This window comes from Rhineura floridana, chromosome 1 (assembly GCF_030035675.1).
Source record: "Rhineura floridana isolate rRhiFlo1 chromosome 1, rRhiFlo1.hap2, whole genome shotgun sequence".
Lineage (NCBI taxonomy): Eukaryota > Metazoa > Chordata > Lepidosauria > Squamata > Rhineuridae > Rhineura > Rhineura floridana.
In genome coordinates this window covers 74,785,248-74,807,527 of record NC_084480.1, presented here as the reverse complement: position 1 = coordinate 74,807,527, position 22,280 = coordinate 74,785,248, and the positions used below count along the sequence as shown (strand labels likewise).

Genomic DNA, 22,280 nt, shown 5'->3' with positions numbered 1-22,280 from the left:
CAAAGTTTTAACATTTGCCTTTGGGGGGAGGGGGATTCTTTAACATTCATTCACACTTATTGTGTAGTAATATTTGCTGAAAATAATTCTAGGCACTACCTGATCCCATGAGCGATGGGTTCGGGACCCTTGAATTTTAACCCGATTTTGCATTCTATTGCATTTACAGAGCAGCACACAAAATAAGGCATGAGAACTGCTGTGGTGCAGTGTTAATGACAAGCAGCACAGATTAAGTTGACTGCATTAGCAACTATTACTATCACATGGCACAAAAAAAATTATGTGATTGAATAATGAATAGAAAAATGAAGAGGAGATTTGGGGAGGTCAAGTGTCTGGCCTGTGCCTTTCTGTGGGCTTGTTGGCCACCACTTAGCCAGCTACTTCCTATGTTTAAGGGACTGTAGCAGTGATTTAGGCTGCAATCCTAATCCCTTTTACCTGGGAGTAAACCCCATTGAATTCAATGGGGTTTACTTTTGAGCAGACATGCATGGGATTACCTGCACAAATGTAGATGAGACCAAATTCTCATCAGCAAGTGAAGAGATCAAAATATACATAATAGATGCAAACTTGGAACTAAACAATTTTATTTTCTTGTATATTTAAGATGGAAATGAATTAATATAAGACCTGTAACGATAATCTAAAAATATAAGGTCACCAAACATGAAGCTGAAAGCAATAATTCTTGTCATGTTGGGGAAGTGTCTATTTTCAATAGGTATTTACACTTGATTTTTAACAAAGTTTGATTTCTGCAAGTCAGATTGGAATGCGATTGTACAAAAAGGTGCTTTGAGGGTAATGAGGATTGACATGTGATTAATGAGTGATATAAAGGGTACATAAAAATGTGCATGGATGGAAATTTTTGCTAACATTCTTTTGTGTGTTCTTTGCACATATGTTCCCTTACAGAAAGGGTGGATCTTTGGAACAAAGAGGACGAATGATGTTTATGTTGGGCTAAACTTCAGAATATCCATATACTACTCTTATAAAGACGTTCATTATAAACACAGGTACTGTAGTTTCCGAGTCGGCAGTGTACTAATCAAGACTTACACACTCTTCACGTCGTGTAAGGTTTGCTTGGTGTGGTCATACATCAAGTGTTTTCTTGTAACAAGAAGAATCACAGAAAGAACAGAGCTCCAGATAGGGTTAAAAAAAACACAAAAAAACAAAATCAGGACACTAGCTGCCTGGAAGTAACGACCCATTACTTGGAATCTGTAACTTCAAACTGCGCTTATTAATGGAAATGCACTCTGTGCACGCTCAGATACTCTTTATTATTTATTTCATCTTCCAAAACTAAATCTTGACACTCTTAATATGTGCTGTTAGGGCTGAGCCGCACTTGGGTGACAATCCAGCTCTGCTTCCTCCTATGCCACTAAGTGGGCAGTAGTCTGCAACCGGACAAGCGCCAGTCGTTTTCTTCAGACCTTCCCACAGACCGCGCAACCCCGGCCCCTTCTCCTTCACAAGAAGAACGTGTCTGAAGACGGCTGCTCCTGCAAAGGCGCGCCGCGTACTCAGGACGCTGCTGATTGGCGCGTTTGACGGCGCGCGCTGAATTCGTGCCCGAGAAGAGGAGAAGCGCCTGTAATTCCCCACCCTCTTGTTTGCATTGTGCTGCAGCTCGCGCTTTGTATGCGCGACGGCCCGGCCGGGAGGAATTGTGTGTGTGCGCGCGTCTGTGTTTGCGGGACCGTGGACCGAAGTCTCCGAGGAACTCGAGAGATTGGGCTTCTGTGGTCTCCTCCTCCTCTGGAGAAGCGCGCATGATGGCGGCAGCGGCCGTCCCGGCCGTGGTGGTAGAGGTGAGCATGAGCAGCACCGGGAGTAGCAGCAGCGACACTTCCAGCACGGGCGAGGAGGAGAGGATGAGGCGCCTTTTCCAGACCTGCGACGGCGACGGCGACGGTTATATCAGCAGGTAACAGCAGCCGCTGGTGCAGCTAGGGATAGGAAATAGGAGCTTTTCTGAGCATGCACACCCGCGGGAAGTGGCAGCTTAACTTCTTAGCAAGTTTCTCCGTTGAAAGTGCACTCTGCAGGACAGTGGTGCAAAAAAGGTGCCCACACGCTGACTGGTGCTTCTTGTGCAAGGGGCGCGGGATGGATCAACAGCGCACACAGTTCAGCGTGACGACCTTTCTAGCAAACTGGTCGTTGTAATTCTGAAACTTTTCTCGTAGAAATCGGTGGTTAACTGTTTTTAGCTATTTTTTGAAGCTATGAGTTGGTACCAAAGACTTTTATTCTCCTTTTGGTGCTGTGCTGCTTTTTTTTTTTTTTTAGAGAACCTCTAAATATACAAGTGTTGATTGTAGTTATATAGGGATGGTGTCTCTAGGCATCCCGTTCATGCCCAGAGGCATACTATGCTCCAGTTCATATTAAACTGAGCGGTTAGTTTTAGGTTTATTTGTATAGAAGTTGAGGGGACAAATTAAAAGTAGAAGCCAGATTTTCAGTTTTTCTCTTATACCTGAATTTTAAGGTCCTTTTGCTTGGATTGCATTAGCTTGGCATTGTGGTAGCAGAAGCACACTGCTTTCTGCATGCCAAGGAGTGGGAAGGCTACATTTCCTGCTCCTCCACATGTGTCCAATGGCTGACTCAATTGTCAAAGGACTGGACACTGGCCTAAATGTGGGCTCTCCCTGCATAGGGGACAGGGGTGGGGAACCTGTGACCTAGATTTTCTTGGATTCCAGCTCCCTTAGTCCTAGCTGCTATAGTCAGTGGTCAAGGATGATGAGAGTTGTAGTCCAATAACATCTGGAGGGCCACATGTTTCTCCTTTCTGGTCCAGAATATATATAATGTTACTTTGGTGGAGGAGGATGGAGAGGCACTACTGTAGCTCCCATGCTGTACATAATAACATAAGAACCCACTGGTGGTCTTCTGTATATTGCTGAGATCTGTTTGAAGTTATAAATACTGGGACCCTTCATGATCCTGGGGTTGATGGCCTCATTTGTTATGAATGAGTGATGTAACTAAAAAAAGTGGATGGATAGCAAAAGACTTGGTAATGCTTATCCTTGATGTGGTTGTGTTGATGATCTCCAATGGATAGCACTTTGGAAGAAACAGAGGATGCTCATATATAACTCTTGTGAAGAGTGTCTTTAATAAAGAGGCTACATAGTTGCAGTGCTGCCAATACACCAGTACCAGTATTCCTCCTCCTGGGAAAAAGGGCAGGATATAAATTTAAGAAATAAATAAATAAATAAACGAACTAGTCTAGATGGGTCATTTATATACTATTCCTTTTAGGTAGGGAACCCATGTTCATGTTCCTTGTTTTTCCTCTAGTGGGTAGAGGCACAAGAGCAGAAGCAACCAAATTCCTGATAGACTACTCCCAATATGAAATCAAGATGAAATGTACAACTCTTATGCCAGTTCTAAGAACAGTTATGCACAAGTCAAGTTGAATTTAGTGGATGTTAAATGTGTTTTCTCAGAAGCTGCTCCAAGTGATCTTCATAAATATGCGAGTTCAATTAGTAGACAGTGCCTAGGACTAGAATCTGAAGCATACTTACTGGAAAGTTATCCCATTGGAAGTTTAAGACTGGACTGTTGGGCTGGAATTCTCAAGTCTCCAGACAGACTGTCTGCTTATAGACATAGAAATATGCCCAATTTAGAGCAAAGAGTGTGTCTTTACTGTTACTTGAATGGTGATTGGTCAGTACTTGGTCTGTGCCAAGGGGTTCCTGGCACTTGGGTGATGGCAGCTCAAGAGTGAGCAGAATCATATGCTTTCCAGCAGTGATGTGCTTTTTGGAAGTGCACATTTTAGCATTGAAGTGAATGAGGGTTATGAAAAGGTTCTTAAGCATTTTCTACATAAAGTTCTGAAGAGCCTTTTCACTGTTGAATAGCACTGATTGTAAGCATCCAGAAGTCACAGTTGGATAATACCATACATTTTTTTGAACAACCACCTAACATGTTACAACAAGTAACTTCTTCAAGCAAAACAAGGGGCAAATGACTGGAAAGCTAATAGTACTATGTGCTTTGGTGCAAAACTTTGTGTAGGCACCTTTAAACATACATGCAGAATCTCATGCAGAAGAACTTGACTAAAGGTCAACAGAGGATATTCTTTCACACACAGGGTTGGAAACTGTGCTATTGGGCTCACAACTCCTGAGCACTAAATACCCTTTTCTTTTCTCCCACTCCCTAAACCTGTCAGCCTCCAAACATTCTCTATTAGGACTTGTCTGTGCCAAGGGGTTCCTGGCATTTGGGCGATGGCAGCTCAAGAGTGAGCAGAATCATGTGCTTTCCAGCAGTGGAGTGCTTTTTGGAAATGAGCATTTTAGCATTTAAGTGAATGAGGGTAATGAAACTGCTTCAGGTTAAGAATAAAATGTCCAGGGTAGGTGTTGATGTTAAGCTCCAAGCTTCCTTTAGCAACTGCCAGGGCCCAAGTAACCCAGCATGGCTGATGCCTGCCTTGGCATTCCCACCTTGCTGTTCCCTCAGCCATAGGCTTGTCTGGCAGCAGCGCTAGTTTCTGGGAAGCCAGCTATCATTTCCCAGTGTCCCAGAGCACTTAACACTTAAAGAGTGGGAAGTGTCATAGATTTAGTTACGGCTGCCAGGTTAGCCCATGGCCAGGGAAAGGAGGCACCTTCTTGGGGACCCTTTGAATCTGGAGCTGTCTCTTGAATGCACTGCTATCAGTCTCAAAGTGTAAGGTAAGTCTTCATAGGGAGACAGAAAGACTAGTGAGTCTCCAGATACTTACTGACACTCTCAAATCATTGTATTACATTCTTACTGGGCCAGGAGGCAAAGTGTATATCTCTTGCTACTAGTACACCACACACATCTTTGTATTTCATCCTTAGTGTAGTAAAAATGTTTCCATGCATGTTGATGGTTTTTAATGGGCAGTTTGCTTATCTGAAACTCCTTCCTTTAAGTTGGATTCCTGCATTGAGCAGTGGGTTGGACTTGATGGCCTTATAGACTCCTTACAGCTCTACTGTGTTTCTATAATTCCTTGTATAACATATGAGTAGGATTTTTTTACAAGTTTGGAGGGTAAAATTGTCTAAGTACAACATAAGTCTGTATCTACTTTAGTCTTGAAGTGGTTATAAGTGGTTATAATATGGAGTTTATCTCAAATGTTCATATTTGTCCAAGACAAGAACCCTACAGGCAGGAAAGACAATGTCAGTGTTCTCTTGCATCATTCACATATGTTTGGATTAGTGGCTGGGACAAACCAAGGCATTATCTTGGTCCCATAAATTTAGAGAGAATGGACACAGTTTTTATGCCTCAGGCTGTGTACTAATGTCTGCTTGTTCTTGATGTTCCCTCAATTAATCTCTTCTTGCACGATGACCATACTCTACATGTGCTTCCAGCTAGTTACCACTTCCCCTTTAGTTTCTTCCACAGCAATTTGGATCCATGTAAATCTTCTTTCTGCACAGTTGCCCTGGTGGTAAGTTTAGCATAACGTGCAAGTGAGGTACCGGGTGTTGTTTGTGTGGTATACTAAATCTCCAGAAGAACCATATGGGCTAAGGCTTTTATGCATATCCACACCAACATAGGAGCAAGAATCAGAGATGAAGCATTTATAAAGGTGCTCTGAGACACTCTGGGAAATGGCTGTGTATCTTGAGCTCTCCAGCCTGCTTTGCTGTATTTGCCATCCCTCCTGGATGCTGATAGAATTAATTTGGGTGTAGCTTATGTTTCCTTGCCTCCTCTCAAGACATAGTCATGCCCCAGTAGAAGCTGAAGGTTAATTTTAACTGCTTGTTTCCAGAGGCAAGCCTGTAGGCTTTGCTTTGCTCTGCAGTAAATAGTTCAGACATCTGTATGCGTAACTGGAAGAAGAGAAACATAAAGCTTATAAATGCCCAACTCTTTGAGCACCATTGAACCAGTAAATCCTGGATAGACCACCAACAGTCACAATGTACAATTTGAGAGTGACTGGAATAATTTTCTTCTAATTGTTCAATTTGTTCTGAGGGTTATGAATATTTAAAAAAATTCAAATCAATTCTGTAATTCATGCAGCTCTGAAATTAATGTAGCCTTTTAAAAAGTACTTTTCTTCCCTTTACTTGCATGTCTGTGAAATTGCTTCTTGGCGTTAAAAACCATCTGAAACTTCTTAAGTTTTCGGGAGAACTGATTTTTATTCTTGCAGTAAAGGCAAACACTTTTCCATTGCATATATCTTCATTTAGGATATGGAGATGAGCTATTTGCATACATAATGAAGTTATATAGAGTCTCAGCTGTTGGAATCCTTTGTTGTACATTAAACTGAAAACTCTAAATACTTGCTGGGTAGTAGAGCCACATATGGAGAGAGAAAAGGGCACCTCCTGAGAGAACAATTAATTGTCAGTCTTTGGATAGTTAAGCTGACATTTTAAAATGGCAGATAAAAGAATAATTGCTGACTGATTTTGGAAGGGAATTAAATTTGGTAGTGGAGCATAATTTGAAACCCACCTAGTTAAATGGCATGCATTATGTTTTCCTGCTAGAATATAGATAGATAGATAGTTTATTACGACCATATGGTCAGCAAAGCTAGAATATAGACATTTTTGTAACTAAATTATCAAAATGCAATAATGTCTACTTAGAATACTGTAGTGCATGTCAGTAAAATTTCTGGTAATTTTTTAAATAAAAAATGATGGTAGCTAGAATTTTAAACATTTAGGCATATTACTGTGTTAAATCCCATCCTTACTGTTTTAAAGGGAATAGGCTATTTTATTTTTGTCTATTTGGGGTTAAAGTTTAGAAATATTCTTGCTACCTTTAGAATTAACTGAATTCTATTCTGCTCCTGTCTTGGAACACATCAGCTTCAGGTTATCTATTAACATTACATCTGTGGGCTTGCAGGAAATAAACATCTAACTAAAGAAAGAGGGGAGATGAGTCTTCCTCCCAGGTATGGCTGGGAAGGCTAGTGGGACGTTTTAAACTCAACTGCTCTGAGCCTTACCTAAATCAGAAGCTTCTAGTTTTGCTTGTTTGAAAGGCTTACGACAGGGAGGGGCAGACTTCAAGGCTCGTTAGATTTTTGCTTTTTATAGCACCCCAAGATCTACCAGCTGCAAAGGACATACAATTAGAATTAAAGAATAGGATGCCTCTCGGCACATTCTGAGTCTTGGAATTTGTTTGCAGTACCAGAATTAAGCTCACAGTCCTTTCACACTGAAGTCTACTCCTCATTCTTTTTCTTCATTTCAGTACTCTAATTTTGGTCAGAAAACCCATGATGTTCTTCATTTTGTTAAGGAATTTGAACGTTTTTGATCTATTGGAAACAGGGCAGATATAGATCCCAGTCTATGTTCTGCCCACCACTGGCTTACAAGACATTGGAGGTTACATAATATAGACAAAATCTTTGGGCTGAGCTATATACATCACTGAGGTGGGTGCATTTTTCCTATAGGGGAAAAAAAGTTGATGGAAAGGTGGCATTTTCAGCAGAAACACCATCAGAATGGTTTAAAAACCTCTTCCTCCTATTGGTCTTCTGAGGCAGGTCGCAGTCACTGCAATTTTTGCACACACAAAGACATCTTGGCAGGTGAAACTACATGTGACTCAATTTCGCATGTGGAAGAAAGATTATTCTAGCTATTCTTGCAAAAAAGCTAGTATCCTAGCTATAAAATGATGAGACTACTGGCTGAGAAGCTGAGATGTTTCTTGGGAAACTACTGAATGTCTGATAGGATTATTAGGACTCTTAGGAAAGATGCCTCTCAGGTTTTGAGCTGTGGTTTAGTTTAAAGATGGTCAACATGGGATGTATATTATTGTTTGCTAAAAAGTACTTGATAAAAGATATGTGCTAGACCAAGTTGAATTTTCTCCCTATGTGTTGTTATCCAGTAGTCTACCCTAGACACTGAGGGTTGGGGTGGGGGGCTCTCTCTCATTCTGTCAGTTTGAAGACAGACTCTTCATTCCCTGAGCCACACTTTATCTTTTCTCTGAAATGATCTGACATAGCTTCCAGGCCAGGACTGAGGAACCAGTTCTACATGACTGAATTTTTCTCTGGCCTGACCAGAAGAAAGACAAACTCTGGTTGTTGGGATCTGGTGTTTTCAGTCACTTCTTATAAGCTCCATTTTGCAGGGAACTATGAGCCATTTTCATAGCTGCATCTTGTCCCCCTGCCTTCCCTGGTATATGGACTCATGGTCCTTCCTAGGCTTGGGTGTGTGTGCTTCTCTGTGGCTATCTTTTCCTACTCTGTTCCCTGCCCCACTGGTGGCCTTCCTTAGACCCCTCTGTACCTTGTTTCTCAAGTTGGTGGTTTGTTTCCTGCAAGCTTACACATGTAATTTTAATAGGCAACCTGAAAGCTGAGTCATGTGCTCCAATCCAGGATATAAATTAGTGTCAGAAACATTGAAAATGCTGCATTATCTCAGAGTACACTTCTGTTTTGCGTCATAATTATTTTTACAGATTTACAAAATTGCTTTCCCAGATTTTTCTGTAAACCATTGTAAGCCTTAAATTTGTGTTCAGTCATGTATGTTTGCACTAGATAAGGTTTGTAATTAGAAATCAGGCCACCTTAATTACCAATGACATAGGAGAATACAATAATGAGTCTAGTTCACAAATGTGTTTTATAGTTCTCTTTGTGTACCCTACATACGGTTTGTGGGGCTTTGTTTTTTTAAATAGATAGGAGGTGTGCTTTATTCTTCCTTCACTCAGAGCATTAATTTCAACTACACAGCAATGCACTGCACAAGCAACAGCAACATATAGTTTGTGATAACTTGAACATATGTTCTTTCCCTTTATTATTCTATATTATAAGGTGAAAAATAAGATAGGATTATTGAAAATTCTGTCAGTGTCTAGTTAATCATCATAGCCTGAAAATTTCAAAAGTATGTTGCTTTTTAAAAAGAAGCAGGCATAGGCTCAGCCTGTGTGAGGCGCCCCACCAAGTTTAGGTTCTACCACCCTCCACTGATCTAGCCTACAGTACAAAGATCCTTCATGCCGTGACATTTGCTTCATTTTCAACATTTTTGCCCTAGGTCTCACACTGAGATCTTGCCATCACCATGAAGGCTGTTGTGGCACTTTTCTTCTGCTTTGTGCTTCTTACTACAGGTGCCTCTTTGATGTGTGAAACCTGAATGGGAATAAGCAACTGTAAAGGCAAGTTGAGCACTTGTCCAGATAATAATAGTTCCTGTGGCAATAATTTTATTGAACATTTGAAACAGTAAATTGTTTATGTTAAAGAAGAGCTGTATCCACTGCTGACTATATCTGAACCAACTGATTTGACTTACAGGAAAGGACAATTTGTTAGGGAAAGGACCTTCTGTTGCAGAGAAGCTCCTTCCTTTTTTTTTTTTTTTAATAATTTTTATTCAAATTTTTCAAAAGACAAACAAAACAAAGTAAAAAAACATAACAATACAACAAAAAAAATAAAAATAAAATAGTTGACTTCCGATTTGTCGCAGATCAGCTATAAGTATATAATATACATCAAACCTGTCCCTTAATGTATACATACAGGATCACTTTTCTCCATAGGCTGTCTTAGTTAATCGTCAAATCCCAATATCATCATTTTATTTTGATCTTTCAACAAAAAGTCTAAGAGAGGCTTCCATTCCTTAAGAAATGTATCTGTCGATTTTTCTCTAAGTAGACATGTCAATTTATCCATTTCTACTAAGTCCATTAATTTCAATAGCCATTCTTCCGTTGTTGGTGTTGATTCCATTTTCCACTTTTGTGCATATAATAATCTTGCTGCCGTAATCATATATAATATTATTCTTCCATATTTCTTTTCTATTTGTTTATCCATAAAACCCAATAAAAAAAATTCTGGTTTTGACTGAATATTTATCTTTAGAATTTTTTGCATCTTCCTACCTATCTGTGCCCCAAATGATTTTGCCTTTTTACACAGCCACCACATATGATAAAATGATCCTTCTTGTTGTTTACATTTCCAACAAACATTAGAAACATTACTATACATTTTTGACAACTTTTCTGGAGTCATGTACCAACGGTACATCATTTTCCCTTTGAGTCCGGCCATCACAGCGGGTATTAGCTCCACCTATCGTGCGAAGGCAAGAATGTCTTTGAAGTCAAGACTAGGGGCGTCAGGCCCCTCCCACTCTCCAGTTCATTCTTGCCTTCCTGCGAACAAGATTGAAATCCTATCATTGAGATCCTATAGCGTAGAATTTAGCTAATTTATTACTTTGTGTTTATATGTCATTTATCTCTGTTGCTTGTTTGAGGTTCTTTCCTCAGAGACCGCGGCTGAGGTTCTCCCTGATTGGTCTTTAACCTTTTATTTTTCATTTATTCTCCTTCTTGTCTGAGGACCCCCACAGAGACCGCGGCTGCGGTGTTCTGTGGTTTCTGGCTGTTTTGAGCTTCGGGAGATCGCAGCTCTTTCTCTCCCGTAGCGGTTTTTCCCTGCCTCAAGCCGCGCTCTGTGGAGCCCTTGGAGAGACCGCGGCTGCGGTTCTCTCCCAGGCGGGAGCCTGTGGCTGCGGCTCCCTGCCTTTTTTCCAACCTATTTTTACCTGCCGGGGTTCTGCCTCCCTAGAGCCTGGTGATCCGGCTCTCTCTCCGCAACTTTAATTTCGCTGCAGAGAGCCCTGCTCCCGGCGGCGGCAGCGGCTTGCCTCCTGCTGCCTCATCCCTTACAGGCTTCTCTTGGCACTTTGATTTCGCCGCGGAGAGTCCTGCTCCCGGCGGCGGCAGCGGCTTGCCTACTGCTGCCTTATCCCGCACAGGCTTCTATCTGCTCTTTCTTCTTGGGGGTTTCTTGGAGCCGCTAGTGCGGCTATCGGCCCTGCGGCTCCCCCTGCGAGGCTGTGCTGAGCTACCCTTCCCCCAGTTCGTTACCAGACGGCCGCCATTGCTCTGTCTTTCCCCGCCATTTTTAGATCATTTTTGTTGAATTCAAATTTCCCGCCTTTTTTGTTACCTTTGTTAACCATCGGATACCTTCCCTGCAAGCTATCTGTCTGTGTGTTGTCTGTGTGTTGTAGACAGAGTTACACAGGGCTTCCTCACACACAAAATTACTGTGACTGTATCATCAAGGCTGGAGTTTTAATACAGTGTCTGACTTGTATTAAATTGGAATTATATTCAGTACCATCAAGGCTGGAGCTTTAAATCAGTGGCTGACCTGTACTAAATCTGAATTATATTCAGTATTATCAAGACTGGAGCTTTAATATCAGTGGCTGACTCGTACTAAATCTGAATTATATTCAGTATTATCAAGGCTGGAGCTTTAAGATCAGTGGCTGACGTGTACTAAATTTGAATTATACTCAATATTATCAAGGCTGGAGCTTTAATATCAGTGGCTGACTTCTACTAACTGAATTATATTCAGTATTATTAAGGCTAGAGCTTTAATATCAGTGGCTGACCTGTACTAAATCTGAATTATATTCAGTGTTATCAAGGCTGGAGCTTTAATATCAGTGGCTGACTTGCACTAAATCTGAATCATATTCAGTATTATCACGGCTGGAGCTTTAATATCAGTGACTGACTTGTACTAAATCTGAATTATATTCAGTATTATCAGGGCTGAAGCTTTAATATCAGTGGCTGACTTGTACTAAATCTGAATTATATTCAGTATTTTCAAGGCTGGAGCTTTAATTTCAGTGGCTGACTTGTACTGAATCTGAATTATATTCAGTATTATCAAGGCTGGAGCTTTAATATCAGTGGCTGACTTGTACTAAATCTGAATTATATTCAGTATTATCAAGGCTGGAGCTTTAATATCAGTGGCTGACTTGTACTAATCTGAATTATATTCAGTATTATCAAGACTGGAGCTTTAATATCAGTGGCTGACTGGTAATAAATTTGAATTATATTCAGTATCATCAAGGCTGGAGCTTTAATATCAGTGCTGACTTGTACTAAATCCGAATTATATTCAGTACATCCTGCTCCCTCTGTGGCCGTGTACCACGCCTGAAATCCAGCCTACAGCACTAATCTGAACTATATTTTGTACATCCTGCCCCCTCTGTGGCCGTGTACCAAACCTAAAATACAGCCTATATTATACTAACGCTGATGCCACAGTGCATTCTGCCCCCTCTGTGGCAGTGCACTTAGCCATCTGCCAGTGTATTCTACCCCCTCCGTGGTTGTACGCTGTGCCAGTTCGGGTCTTTACATCCTGCCCCCTCCGTGGCAGTGTACTGCACCCAAGTTAATATAAGATGGCAGAACAGCCAGGCATGTCGCAATCAGCCAATATGATGCCAGATCAGCCAGGCATGTCACAAACAGCCCAGCCACAACACTCTAAGGTGACTAAGTCTAAGCATGTTAAAGTAATGGCTAAGACAAAACATATTTCCAGCCATAACAAACCAAAGCGGCCACGCTATGCCTCTGTGCCAACCACCACCACTACCACAGCAGCTCAGGCACACATAAACGATATACTTCATTCCCCTGCTGCTTCCTCTGACGAGAAGGTTTTTGCTGGCTTTTCCACTCAGTTTTCACCTAACCAGCCTCCCTCCGTTTTACCGCCCCAAACATCTGCTCCAATACCGGCTCAGGCACAAACATCTGCCACAACCGGGCTACAGCTGTCCCCTGATTCCCTCTCCCAACTTCAAGCCATGCTGGCATTTATCACCCAAATGCAGTCACTACCACAAGTTCCGGCCATACCTCAACTCAACATGGACCAACGTGCGTGTCATGAAGCTCATCCTTCCTGCTCACCAAATCCCTTCGATATAGCCAGAGGCAGATGTATTGACGAAGCCTCGTATGCGGAGGAGTCAACCTTCACTGACCACGTTGAAGGAGATGACTGGAGCGACGTTTCAGATCATGAGGAGGATACATCGTATCGCTTGTTTAATGTCTCAGACTATCAGCCCCTGGCACGCAGGGTAGTTAATACCCTTGGTCTACAGACTGCGCCTTCAACTTCTTCCGCACCAGCCATCAAAGGGGCCAAGGTTCTCAAATCTCCTGCACTTATTGAACACTACATCCCGGTGCCGGACCCAATTGCCAAATTGGTATCTGAAGAATGGGCTCACCCATTTCAATCTCGCCACTTCAAGAACCTGGCTGACAGGCTTTACGCCCTAGCTCCGCACTTTGCCACCAAGTTACACGTCCCTGGCATAGACGAACCAATCGCTCGCCTCGTTTCACGATCCCTTTTGCCCAGGGAAGGGGAATCCCAACTAAAGGACACTACTGAGCGTCGAATAGACTTCACCCTCCGCAAAAACCATGAGGCCACTGCCCTATCCACGCGTGCCTCCGCTTCAGCCTCCATTTTCCCCAGAGCAGCTATGATGTGGCTGGATGGTCTTCTAGAGGACACTAACCCTGATCCTGTCGCCCTCAGAAGGTCACTGGTAAAGTTGCGTAAGACAGCAGCTTTTGTGCCCGATGCCACCTTGGATGCCACTCATTTGGGGGCACGAGCCATGACGGCTCAGATAGTCGCTCGACGGACCCTCTGGCTTCGCCACTGGCAGGCTGATTCAGTGGCCAGAATGAATCTGGCCAGGTCTCCTTACTCCGGATCGTTACTCTTCGGCGAGGAAGCTCTAAAGGCAGTGCTGGTTGATCCCAAAGACGCCCACAAACCGGTTCTGGCCACTGTCCAGAACATCGACCACAGGCCTTCCAGGCGCTTTCCTTCCTTCCGTACTAACCAGTCCTTTCGAGGAACGCGGCCAGGAGGACGAGCCCACAATGTCAGATTCTATGACCCCAATTCATTCAGGGGCTCCTGGAACCAACGCTTCCAGGGCAGAGACCTACGGCTGGCTTGTCAACGTCGACAAAAGCCATCTCTAACCAACCCAACGCCTACTACATCTAGGGGCAATGTTGGATATCCTGCAGGCAATGGTATTCCTGGCTCCAGATCGCATCACTGCCATCACAAGCATCGCAAGGTCCCTGATGTAACAAACATCAGCAGACATCATGCTTCTAGCCAGGGTGCTCGGAATGTTCATTTCTACAATCCATATTGTGCCATGGGCTCGAGCCCACACTCGGCATCTGCAATGGACTTTACTGCCCTTTCAATAGGACATTGCCAGCTCCAACCATTGCAAAGTTCGCTTGATCCCCGCACTGCGCCTATCATTCCGCTGGTGGACGAGGTCCCAACACCTCTCCAAGGGCACGCCGTTCAGAGAACCACACAGATCTGTTGTAACCACAGATGCCAGCCTCATAGACTGGGGAGCCCACTGCAACTCCCAGTACGTTCAGGGGGTTTGGTCCACCACGGAGCAGACTCAAAGCATCAACTGGCTGGAGCTAAAGCTGTACATTTTGCTCTAATTCATTTTCAGTCTCTGTTCCCTTTGGACCATGTCCTCATTCGAACGGACAACACGCGTGTAAAATCACATTTGAACAGACAGGGGGGCACCAGGTCTCGTCCTCTACAGGACTTAGCCTCCCTCACCTTCGTCTGTGCAGAACAACATCTACAATCCCTGAAAGCAGAACATCTCAGACGGATTTGGAATGTGACAGCAGACTGGCTCAGCAGACAACAGGTGTTTCCGGGGGAATGGAAACTTCACTCAGCCATTTTCCATCGTCTTCAGAGTCGGTTCGGCGAATGCTCAATCGACCTGTTTGCCTTCAGTCGCAACTGCCAGCTTCCCAGGTACCTTGCCCGATACCTGGATTCATCAGCGGAAGCAATGGATGCTCTGACAATACCGTAGCCAGACGGTCTCTTGTACGCCTTTCCTCCCATACCATTGTTAGCCAAAACCTTGAGGAAGGCGTGAGCCGAGAGGGCACAGCTGGTTCTAATAGCACCATTTTGGCCACGCCGACCGTGGTTCTCAGATCTTCTGGCAATGTCGATGATGGATCCTTGGACACTTCCAATCAGGCCAGACCTCCTATCCCAGGGTCCAGTACTGCACCAGGACCCTACTTGGCTCAATCTAACAGCGTGGTGTTTGAACGGGGACATTTGAGGTCAGCTGGACTGTCTGACGCTGTGATTGATATTATTTTGGCCTCGAGAAGACCATCCACTACTCATATTTATCAACATACCTGGGTGGCTTTCTCCAAGTGGTGTCAGTCCCACCACCATGATCCATCCCAGGCCACTGAGCATCAGGTGCTGCAATTTCTCCATAGCGGCTTTATGATGGGACTTCGACCCAACACTCTACATCGACATGCGTCCACTCTGTCGTCCATTCTCTCAGTGTCCTCTCCTGGAGCTCCTATTTCTTCACATCCGTTCATCAAACGTTTTTTGAGGGGAGTCGCCCTTCGCTCTCCGGCTGTTGTCCATCGGTTTCCCTCATGGAGTTTGCCAAAAGTTCTGCAGGCTTTGCAACGCCCTCCGTTTGAACCCATCAGGACTATGCCCCTACGTATGCTGTCCTTCAAGGTCTTGTTTCTGATCGCAATCACATCTGCCAGACGCATTTCGGAGTTGGGCGCATTGTCTTCTGCTCGATACCTCTGCGTCTTCCATAAGGACTCTGTTGTGCTGAAGACTGATCCTTCCTTTCGTCCCAAGGTCGATTCAGTTTTTCATTGCAACCAGGACATTGTTTTGCCTTCCTTTTGCCCGAATCCTACCCATCCTCTCGAGAAGTCTTGGCATTCGTTAGATGTCTGGAGGGCTCTCAAGACGTACCTGTCTAGGACCCAAGAGATTCGACGAACGGAGTCTCTGTTTGTATCCTTTCATTCAAGGTTTATGGGGCATAAAGTATCCAATCCTACCTTATCCCGTTGGTTGAGGGCATGTATTACTTTAGCATATGAGTCTCTGAAGCTGTTAGTTCCAGCTAGTATAACGGCTCATTCTACCAGGTCAGCTGCCACTTCGGCTGCTTTTGCCACTAATGCTCCTGTTGCCGATATTTGTAGGGCTGCAGTCTGGTCTACCCCACACTCGTTTATAAGGCATTATAAAATTGATCGCTATGCCTCTGCTGACGCATCTTTTGGCAGACGAGTGTTGCAACGGGTTATTAATGAGGATTAGCATCCGGTCCCACCCTGTATGGGCTGCTTTGGTACATCCCGCTGTGATGGCCGGACTCATAGGGAAAATGGACCATTGGTCTCACCTGAAGGGTGATTTTCCTATGAGTCCGGACATCACGACCCTCCCAGTTGGAGGATGACTATATATTTTCTAATGTGTTATATATTACTGTTACGCTATTATATTTAAATTTAAAAGTGAAGTCAAGACTTCTAGTTCTGTTATACCGCTATGTTGGAGTCATGTTACTATGCATGGTACTATTGTGTTATTTTCCTGCTGCCAGGCCTGTTGGCCTTGTTCTTGTATTTTTAGATATCTCTCCTTAGACTCGCTGCGAATGAACTGGAGAGTGGGAGGGGCCTGACGCCCCTAGTCTTGACTTCAAAGACATTCTTGCCTTCGCACGATAGGTGGAGCTAATACCCGCTGTGATGTCCGGACTCATAGGAAAATCACCCTTCAGGTGAGACCAATGGTCCATTTTATAGAAATTTTCTTTAAGATTATAGCATAGTGTAAATCTCAAGCCTTTTTTCCACATATTTTCCCATTGATCCATTTGTATGTTATAACCAAAATTTTTTGCCCACTTTACCATACACTCTTTTACTTGTTCTTCCTCCATATCCATTTTCAGTAAGAGTTTATACATTTTCGCAATTATATTTTCATCATTTGTACACAATCCTATTTCAAAATCAGATTTACTTATTTCAAACCCATACATTTTCTTGTCCATTTTATATCTTTCTAACAATTGTAAATAGGCAAACCATTGAAAACTATATCCTTCTTTTGTCAGTTGTTCTCTCTCTTTCATTATATATTCTCCATGTACATTTTCTAATAGTTCTTGATAAGTTAACCATTTCTCTTTTCCAGCCATTTCTCTTCTGTAAAACGCTTCTTGACTTGAGACACATAATGGTATTTTCGAATAAAACCTTGGTTTATATCTATTCCATATTTTCAACAGAGGACGTCTTATAAAATGATTGTTAAAGTCTACATTTACTTTTACTTTGTCATACCATAGATATCCATGCCATCCCCACTTCAAATTATGGCCCTCCAAATCCAATAGTCTTTTATTCCTCAATAAGATCCATTCCTTTATCCAGACTAGACAGCAGGCAGCAAAATAAAGTCTCAGATTTGGTAATCCCAGTCCTCCTCTTTCTTTGGCATCTTGTACTAGTTTAAATTTAACTGTTGGTTTTTTTCCTTGCCATACAAATTTAGAGATATCTTTTTGCCATTGTTTAAAAGGTAAATCAGAGGATATTACAGGTATTGTTTGAAACAAAAACATCATTCTCGGTAATACATTCATTTTTATCACAGATATTCTACCCATTAATGACAATTGTAGTTTATCCCACTTTAGCAAATCTTTCTTAATCTCTGTCCATAATTTTTCATAATTATTATGAAACAACTTTGAATTTTTATTTGTCATAATGATACCTAAATATTTCAACTTTTTCTCTATTGTAAAATCTGTCTTGTCCATTAACTCTTTCTGTTCCCTTAAAGTTAAATTTTTCACCAACATCTTTGTTTTTTGATTGTTGATCTTAAATCCTGCTAGCGGTCCAAATTCTTTTAATTTGTCCATCAATACATTAATTTCTTCCAAAGGGTTTTCTAGTACAATTATCAAATCATCAGCAAATGCTCTCAATTTATATTCTTCTTTTTTTATCTTTAATCCCAAAATCCTTTTATCTTGCCTTATATCTCTAAGCAGCACTTCTAAGACCAGAATAAATAAAAGGGGAGATAATGGACATCCCTGTCTTGTACCCTTTTGTATTTCACATGAATCCGTTAAATCTCCGTTAACAATTATCTGAGCCTTCTGAGATGTATAAATCGATCTAATCCATTTTATGAAATTGTCTCCAAAATCCATTTGCTCCAAAACCTGAAACATAAATTTCCAATTCAAATTATCAAATGCTTTTTCAGCATCTAAAAGAATCAAAGCTGCTTGTTTATCATTTCGTTGTTCTAAATATTCCAACACATTCAAGACATTCCTGACGTTGTCACGTAATTGTCTTTTAGGTAAAAACCCTGATTGATCTTCCTGGATAAATTGTTGCAATATTATTTTCAATCTTTCTGCCAAGATCATTGTAAAAATTTTATAGTCATTATTTAATAGAGATATTGGCCGATAATTTTTTGTTTTAGTTAAATCTTGCTCCTCTTTAGGTATTAATGTTATGTTAGCATTTTTCCAACTATCCGGTATCTTTCTCTCTTGCAGAATAAAATTCATTGTAGACTGTAAAGGTAGCAAGAGTTCTTCCTCCAAACATTTATAATACATTGCAGATAACCCATCTGGTCCTGGCACCTTTCCTAATTTAATTTTGTTTATAGCTTCAGATATCTCTCTTGACGTAATAGGGCCATTAATAGCTTGTCTCTGAAAGTCTGTAATTTTAGGCAAATTCTGTTTAGATATATACTCTTCTATTTTTTCAGATGGAATTTCCTGACACTTGTACAATGTTGAATAATATTGATGAAAAATCTTTTTGATTTTTACATTATCTGTCAGCGTCTCATCTCCTTCTTGTATCTTTAAAATAATATTTTTTTGACGTTCTTTTCTTAATTTATATGCTAACCATTTCCCTGGTTTATTTGCAAATTCAAAAGTCCTTTGTTTGGCAAAATTTAGTTTCCTTTCAATTTCTCTAACTGTCAGCATTGATACTTGCTTCTGTAACATTTTAATTTGATTTACAATAGAAACTTTAGTTGGATTCTTTTTCAATTCTTCCTCTTTTTGTTTTATTTCTTCCAAAATTAATTGCATTTTCTGTTGTTTCTTTTTTTTTAATTCAGTTACATTTAATAAAATATCCCCTCATGAATGCCTTACTTGTATCCCAAACAATATTTTCCTTTGTTCCTTTATGTAAATTATGTTCAAAAAACTCTTTTAATTTCTTCTTACATTCTTGTACTACTTTGTCATTCTGTAATAAAGATTCATTTAGTCTCCATCTAAATCCAAGATTTTTTGTTTTTTGAAGTTAATATCACAGGATTGTGGTCCGAAAAAGTTTTTGGTAATATATCCATTTTAAAAATATCCTTCGCTAGAATTTTAGACATCCAAATCATATCAATCCTCGAGAATGTTTTATGTCTTTCTGAAAAATAAGTAAATTCCTTTGCGTTATCATTTATATATCTCCAGGTATCCACCAATTCTAAATGTTCCATCAGTTCAAAACAAATCTTCGGTAATTTACCCTGTGTCTCTTTAATATTTTTTTCAGAAAGTCTATAAATTTTTGGTGAGATTACCCCATTCCAATCACCCGTGACGCACCAATGATCATATGAAAACTCTGACAATTTTTCCATAAGTCCTGTGTAAAACCTTGTTTTATCTTCATTGGGGGCATAAATACCCACTATCAAAATGTTTGTACCCTGTAAAGTAATTTCAACCCCCACAAATCTACCACTATCATCCAGTAATACCAATTTAGGAAGCAATTGTGGGTTAATGTAAAGAACAACTCCATTTTTTTTTTTTGGTCCAGCCGAAATAAATTCTTCACCCAAATTTTTACAAATCAAATATTTGGAATTTCTTCTTAATATGAGTTTCTTGTAAACAAATTATATCCAATTTTAATTTTTTCAAATAATGAAACACTTTCTTCCTCTTCTGCGCCGTGTTAGCTCCATTTATATTCCAAGTTAGATATTTGTAATCCATCTTTAAGCGTGTATTTTAAAATGTGCCTGATGCTCCTTTTAATCCATCATCTTCCTTCCCCTCCTCTGCATGTTCTTGTTGACTTTGTTTCCCAGGAATTATATCCATATCTTTGAGTTTATCTTCTTCCATGTCTTTTGAAGCTTTTCTCAAGAAGTCCCTTGCTTTTTGAACAGTATTCAATCGATATTTCTGTTGTCTGAATGTAAAGATCACTCCTTCTGGAACATCCCATCTAAATTGAATTTTGCATTGCTTAAGTTTTTCTGTAAAGAAAGCATAGTCTTTTCTCTTACGTAAAAGTCTAATAGGAATTTCTTTCATCACCAGTATTTCCTTACCATCAATTTTAAAGGTATTTTTAAAGTGTTGTTGTAATACCATATCTCTGGTCGTCTTCTTTATAAAGTGAACAAGCACATCTCTTGGAATTTTTTTCATTGTTGCATATCTGGAATTAATTCTATAAACTTTGTCTATTTCAAATTTCATCCGATCTTCATTCAAATCCAGAAATTTTACTAAAGCATTAACAATTTTCTCTCTGATGTCTTCACCTGTTTCCTTAGGGATTGCACGGAATCTCAAACAATGTTCTTTATTTCTCAATTCAGTCACAGCCATATAGTCCAAGTTTTTTTCTAATTCCAGATTTAATATATCTGTTCTATTCTCCAAGATTTGTACCTTTTCTTTAGTATATTTTGCATCCTCCTTTATTTGCCCAATTGTCCCTTTAATCTCATCCACTTGTGTTTTAATATAGTCTTTTATATCTATCAATTCAGTTTTCATTTCCTGTTTTATATCATTAATCCCTTCCATTATTTTTTGAAACATATCTGGGGGTATAGCCCCTTCCTGTGGGTCAATTGAACCTCTTCGCTCCTGGGCCTTAGTTGCTTTTTTAGTTGTCATTCTCGAAAGAAGCCTTTAATTTCTGATATTAACCACTGTTCCAAAACCTAGAGGCAGTCTATTTCTTTTTTTTTCCTCCACCAACAAAAGAGTTAATATTCCAGGCCTGTTATTATAGTCCGGCCAGCACAGCACAGTTCTTCTACGTCCAGGAATGCAAAACAATTCTGGTTCACAACACCAAGCGATTAGTAACATATACGAACAGCAGATTCATCCAAAAAGAAATAGTCCAAGGAGAAAAATAGTCCAAAATATATTTCCATCAAATAATAATTACCTCTCATCCGTTTTTAAACTTTAAAACTCCAAATTCAGGCCAGCTTTTTGTCGTAAAAAATTATAAGTTGTTTACATTTTCTTTCTTCCTTAATTATATTTAAAAGAGAAAAAGTATGACTCACCCAGATTTCTCAGTTGCTGATTCGTAAACAAATCCCTTTTATTGTAGTAATTTAAGCCAAATGATAAGATTTAGACAGAAGTAGGCTCGCTGGTTAAGGACGTTTTTTAAGAAGAAAAAAAAACGCTTCGCTTTTTTCCAGTACAGCTTGCTGGAAGTCCTGACTCCATCTTCAGCCAATCGGCATGCCTTCTTATCTCAGGGATTTCCTGATCAATTCCAGCAGCCGACAGCTCAACGAAGTCCTGTGGAAAATCTGATCGGTTCTCCTATACCTTGGAGAACATTTAAGCCAGTCAAAGTTTCCTCTTGGCTGTCTTTTAAACTGAAAAAAGCTTCCTCTGAGGCAGAGATCTCTCAGAGACAGTCACCAGCTGAGCACTCACTTCCGGGAAGTCCGAGAAGCTCCTTTCTTAATATACACTCGTGAATTTAGACCAATGAGCTACACACCCAATGGAAAGACTTGCCCATCCTCCTCTTCTGTGAAAAGCAGCTGTTTAGAGGAGCTGCTCTATTGTACATCTGACCTTTACTGTTTTGATTCTAAGATGGCGGCATAGAGGGCAGACGTACTAGTCGGAGCTCCATGAACTGAATTCACCGCCTTTACACCCTCATAAGTGAGTGGCGATATATAGTTCACACACCCCTTTCTTGATGAGGCTTACCCCCTTGTCGTGGAGTAGGAGCAGGAGCGCTGTGGAGGCGGTTGGACTGCTGGGCTTGCCTTTGCCGCCGAGGATCACGGAGAGAATTGGCCTGCCAACAGTGGTGAGAGCACTGAGGAAGGCGGCCGAGCTCGGGGCGTCGCGTGCGGAGGCCATAGAGAGCCTGGGCCCAGCGGTGGTGAGAGCACCGCGGAGGGAGGCCAGGCTCTGGGCGTGGAGAACGCCGCGGAAGAAGGCTCTGGAGGAACGGGACGGCCCTGGCGGCCGGGTGGAGAACAACGCGGAGCCGCCCGAGTGAATGTCCGGTAGCCGCAGAACAACCTGATGGTGGTGAGAGCACTGAGGAGGGCGGCTAAGTTCTGGGTTCGGTTCCAGAAGGTAGTG

The 22,280-nt window shown here is 41.4% G+C and overlaps 1 protein-coding gene across 3 annotated transcripts in view; it reads left to right on the top strand.

Annotated features, from left to right (window-relative positions):
• The first annotated feature begins 1,527 nt into the window (after positions 1–1,527).
• The window catches only part of MCC (MCC regulator of WNT signaling pathway), a 387,038-nt gene continuing 366,285 nt past the window's right edge, over positions 1,528–22,280 (top strand). The window contains exon 1 of one of the 3 annotated variants that reach the window (XM_061624167.1): positions 1,528–1,954. In XM_061624167.1, the coding sequence (XP_061480151.1) occupies positions 1,800–1,954 (155 nt within the window). In that variant the 5' untranslated portion in view covers positions 1,528–1,799. The remainder of the gene's footprint in view (positions 1,955–22,280) is intronic. The other 2 variants (XM_061624176.1, XM_061624184.1) reach the window with 2 other exon arrangements.